At 38.4% G+C, this 4,271-nt stretch overlaps 1 protein-coding gene across 1 annotated transcript in view; it reads right to left on the bottom strand.

The window, feature by feature from the left end:
* Positions 1-107: 107 nt before the first annotated feature.
* Positions 108-4,271, bottom strand: part of LOC119275758 — an 8,833-nt gene continuing 4,669 nt past the window's right edge. Inside the window, exons 2-4 of the mRNA XM_037556662.1 lie at positions 2,443-2,606; positions 621-2,273; positions 108-414 (exon numbers count right to left, since the gene is read on the bottom strand). Of these exons, the coding sequence (XP_037412559.1) occupies positions 1,203-2,273; positions 2,443-2,606 (1,235 nt within the window). The 3' untranslated portion in view covers positions 108-414; positions 621-1,202. The remainder of the gene's footprint in view (positions 415-620; positions 2,274-2,442; positions 2,607-4,271) is intronic.

Below are 4,271 nucleotides of genomic sequence, written 5' to 3'. Positions count from 1 at the left end.
AAGGACATTCGTAGGATGAAGTGGAAGCATGGGAAGTGAGCATGCAAGCCGGATCCATACAGTTTGTGCTTAGAGATCCAATGACAGGTACTCCTGCCTCATTCAAGTGGAAGAACATTGAGCTACTAGGAATCTTAAACTCTGGTTGGGAAATCTCTTCAGATCAACAATGCATGCTCATCGTATCTCACAGTAAAATGTGTACTATGTTGATATTGCATCAGTGCATCTGCACCACCAACGGCACCTACCAGTGTGTCTTCAGCTACACTCTTTCTACATCTATCCAGAGCATCCGCAGTGTTGTGATTTTCGGCTGCCAAGGCTGCTTCTAACATCTTCGTAAGTTTCGCTGCCTCCAAGCTTGGCGTCGCCTCTAGCCTCAGTTGCAAGTGGTCAGAAACACGGACATATCTATAAAAACACAAGCAATAACCGATGCACCACAAGTTTGTAAGACTGAAGGAAAACTAATCATACTGAACAAACGATAAAACAAGCATAGGCAAATCTCTGATAGTATTTCTCATTGCAGCTGCCCACAACTAAATGACTTGCAATGCAGACAAACATTGTTGCTACAGAATTGGAATAGAGAGTTTGATATAAGAGAATCATACCAAGTTCAGTCTCCAATGTCTGAGCCTGCGGGGAACACTGCTATTCACACCGAGGATACCAGGAAACGTTCATCTCAAAAGCTGTACCAGTGAATGGGGACTGGCATAGCTAACTGAATACTTCAACCTCGCCAAACAATCAGAACGATCAACACCTTAAGGACCCAAGTACAGAATATTGGCTCCAAAGACCAGCAGCGATAAACATCAAATGTAATTGCAGAGTTCTGGAGGATTCTCAAGAATTGTACCAGTGAATGGGGACTAGCAATCAGGACTAGCATAGCCAACTGAATACTTCAACCTCACCAAACAATCAGAACGATCAACACCTCAAGACCCCATTAAATACAGAATATTGGCTCCAAAGACCAGCAGTTATCAACATCTAAAGTAATTGCAGGGTTCTGGAGGATTGAAGGCCACAAAAATCACAAAGAAATGGCAGATGCATCCATCGATAAATGCTAACAATATTCTTGGGTAAGTGCCGGAGCAGGGTCAAGTCTCAAATACTCGATATTACCTTAGGATCCATTAATGGAGATCAATGTAAAAAGAACATGCGTAAGATAACAGAGGCTACTTCTGCTTTTGGTTACAAACAACAGCACTACAAGATGAATCTGAGTCAATTAACCACAAATTCACATTTCCGAGTTGCCTTTGTACCGAATCTGAAGCCACACTGTCAGACCAGAAAAGCATTTTACTTTGACCCTCTGACAGTGATCTATTCGACATGTTAGGCCCTAATTCCATAGTCATTATCTCCTCATTCAGTTTCCCCAGCCTCACACCACCACCATTGTTTTCCAACACTCTGGTAAGTATATGAACAAAGCTCACATGTTTCACAGAAGCAAATCCACCATCTGCTACTCTCGATATAATATGCTCATTCCATGTTTTTTTAGAGCCTTGTGAGCTTCTTATAAATATCAAATCCACAGGGTCTGCAGTAAAAATGTCAACTGATTGATTTGATGGCTCAACCAACTTACTGCCAAGTGAAATCATATTACCATTTAGTACCCATAGGTTGTAACCCAGGTTCAAGCAATGTTGTATCACGTAAGCTTTAGCTAGTATTTCCTTAACAAAACCATCAGAATTCATATAACCACTCATTTTGATCCCCTGCAGCAACTCAATAACATCAATGACGGCATGTCCTCTATGAGCAAGGTCATCCAGAAACTCTGAATTGTCACCAAGGAAGATGTAATTTCGCATGCCCGTCTTCTCAAGATGGCAAATAAGGTTTCTCACAATCCTCTGTTCCACTGAATACAAACTTATGAGTACAACATTGTTTCCGAATTGGACGGACTTGAGCACAGAACCAAGTTCACTAAATTTCCTAACAAACCTTCCTGGAAGAATTTCAGCAAAGCAGAAATCATACCATTTTAGCTTCTTTAGAGGCTGCAATTGCCATACGTTGAAATCGAGATTATTCCCATCTAACAATGTAGAATCTGGTCCAACACTTCTTCCATAGTTCACACCTGCATCCCTATGAGAGATGCTGAGGGCCCTTTCCTTCAAGAAGTTTGTGTAGATGTTGAAGTATCCACGTGAGTGGACAAATTTAATGAACCAAGGAGTCCATATTCTCTCGCCCATCTTTCTGTACCATCCTGTAGTTTTCTGCAGAGGATAAGAGTGGAACACCAGTTACTATCAAGCTAACTAAACCAACAGCACATAAGAGATCAAAATAATCTAAAGAAACTAATCTAGCAAATATAATACACAAGGCTACATAACACATAAACTGAGGAAGCACACTGAAAATTTAATTAAGAAAAAGGTTTACCATGCCTTGAAGAATAGGTTTGATTCCTTTGGCTTTCTGTTCATCATACCATAATCGAAATTCTTTCCATGGTTTGGGAAAGAGAAGTTGGCCCCATGTACCAACCATCTGGTACAAGAATAGTCTAGTTTCACTGTCCAGCTGTATCTTGTTTCCATGTTTACCTATTTAATTCAAGGTCAACTAGTTAATAACAGAACCATTGCCAGCACTTTAGTGTAATAACAAGTTAACCAGTGTGTATGTTCTAAGTATGAGAGTAACATCTCTCCCTGTTTGTGCAAGGGGATTTGGGTTAGGCTTTGCTTTTATATCTCCCTTGCTCTAAAATCAACTCATGATGCCTAATCCAAATTAAGCCATAACACCGTTTAAATATAGCCCTTAGATCAAACATATGGTTTGATTAGAAACCTTTTGGTTCAAATGATGCAGGTTAATTTAATGAAAATGCATCTGCATGACACTACGGAATAGATAGTCTAAGAACACATTTCTTAGTATTGTTAAAAGCAATCTTCTATATCTAAATAGCTAGCCCCCACTAGCCTATTTCTCTCAACATGCAAGTATGCCACCTCATCATTCAACATGCAAGGAGAAAGGTCGACCACAAGTCCACAACATGCAATCATGCATAATAAAAAGCCACCTCAACATGCAAACATGCATGAGAATTTACATTTTATTATGATATTTACATTATACAATAATCAAACACCACAAATCATATTTATTTTCAGCTTTAGTTCTCATATTATTACTCCAAATATTCATGTTCCATACAACCAATTCTAACTGAACATATTGCAAAACATTCCCGCAACAACATGCGGGGTATCATCTAGTTATCATTAAAAAAACACGCCAAGAGTCGTTAATAATACTAGTTTGAACTGAACACCAAACAAACCCTCCTCATCCAATAAAGCCAACTAGCTTCCATAAATTTCAGTTAGTGGCAGTTTCTTTCAGAGACATAGCAATTTGATTAGAAAAGACATGAATGATAAAAAACACAGCAAATAATAACTACCGTAAGTTCACCTCAAAGCCTAAATACTTTCTATTTTACGTAAAAGAAAATTATGCCCACATAAGACAGCATTGCACTGTTATAGCACATATCATCCAACTTCACTAATGGAGAGAGACCATGCAAACATTACTGATCAGAACTACTGGTCTAACCAATCGGAATACTCAACGGAATAAGTTAAATATGCCACATTTCTAATCTATCTAAGAACAAGATCTTCAACTATATATTAGTCAACAACCTTCCCCAAACTACCATTTTCAATAGCGTTGATGCCCAATTCACAAAGTTGTATGTGAATGTATATATATTCTGGGAATTTTGTTTTGCTATTTAGTTTTACATTACACAAAGCAGTTTCGATACAGCCCTCGAAAAAACCAATCAACCCCTGCACTTCTGCAATAGCAACATTTACATAACCCGATTTACTCTTCTTTAGTATTGCCTACCGAATGTTCATTTCAACTAAGCAGCCACAATAGCCAAGTTTATTAACTTTAAACGAAATTAAAACAATTCAGGGTAAGGATAGATGTGAGTTTGTTTCACATGAAAATAATAATTGTAGCAGTTACATGAGACTTTATTTGATTGCTTGGGTCTTGTTACCAAATGAAAAACAATGGAGAAGTCAAGAAGTAATGGCTAGACAGGTTCGTTGTTGGGTACTAATATTACCTACACAACTATTACTATCATCACTAACTTCCTTGGGAGAATTACTAGTATTAACTAGTACTGGCACTTAGCACAAGTAATTACCGGGCCTAGTATTACCTACACAAGT

Source organism: Triticum dicoccoides, chromosome 3B, assembly GCF_002162155.2.
Source record: "Triticum dicoccoides isolate Atlit2015 ecotype Zavitan chromosome 3B, WEW_v2.0, whole genome shotgun sequence".
Lineage (NCBI taxonomy): Eukaryota > Viridiplantae > Streptophyta > Magnoliopsida > Poales > Poaceae > Triticum > Triticum dicoccoides.
This window is presented reverse-complemented; position numbering and strand designations above follow the sequence as displayed.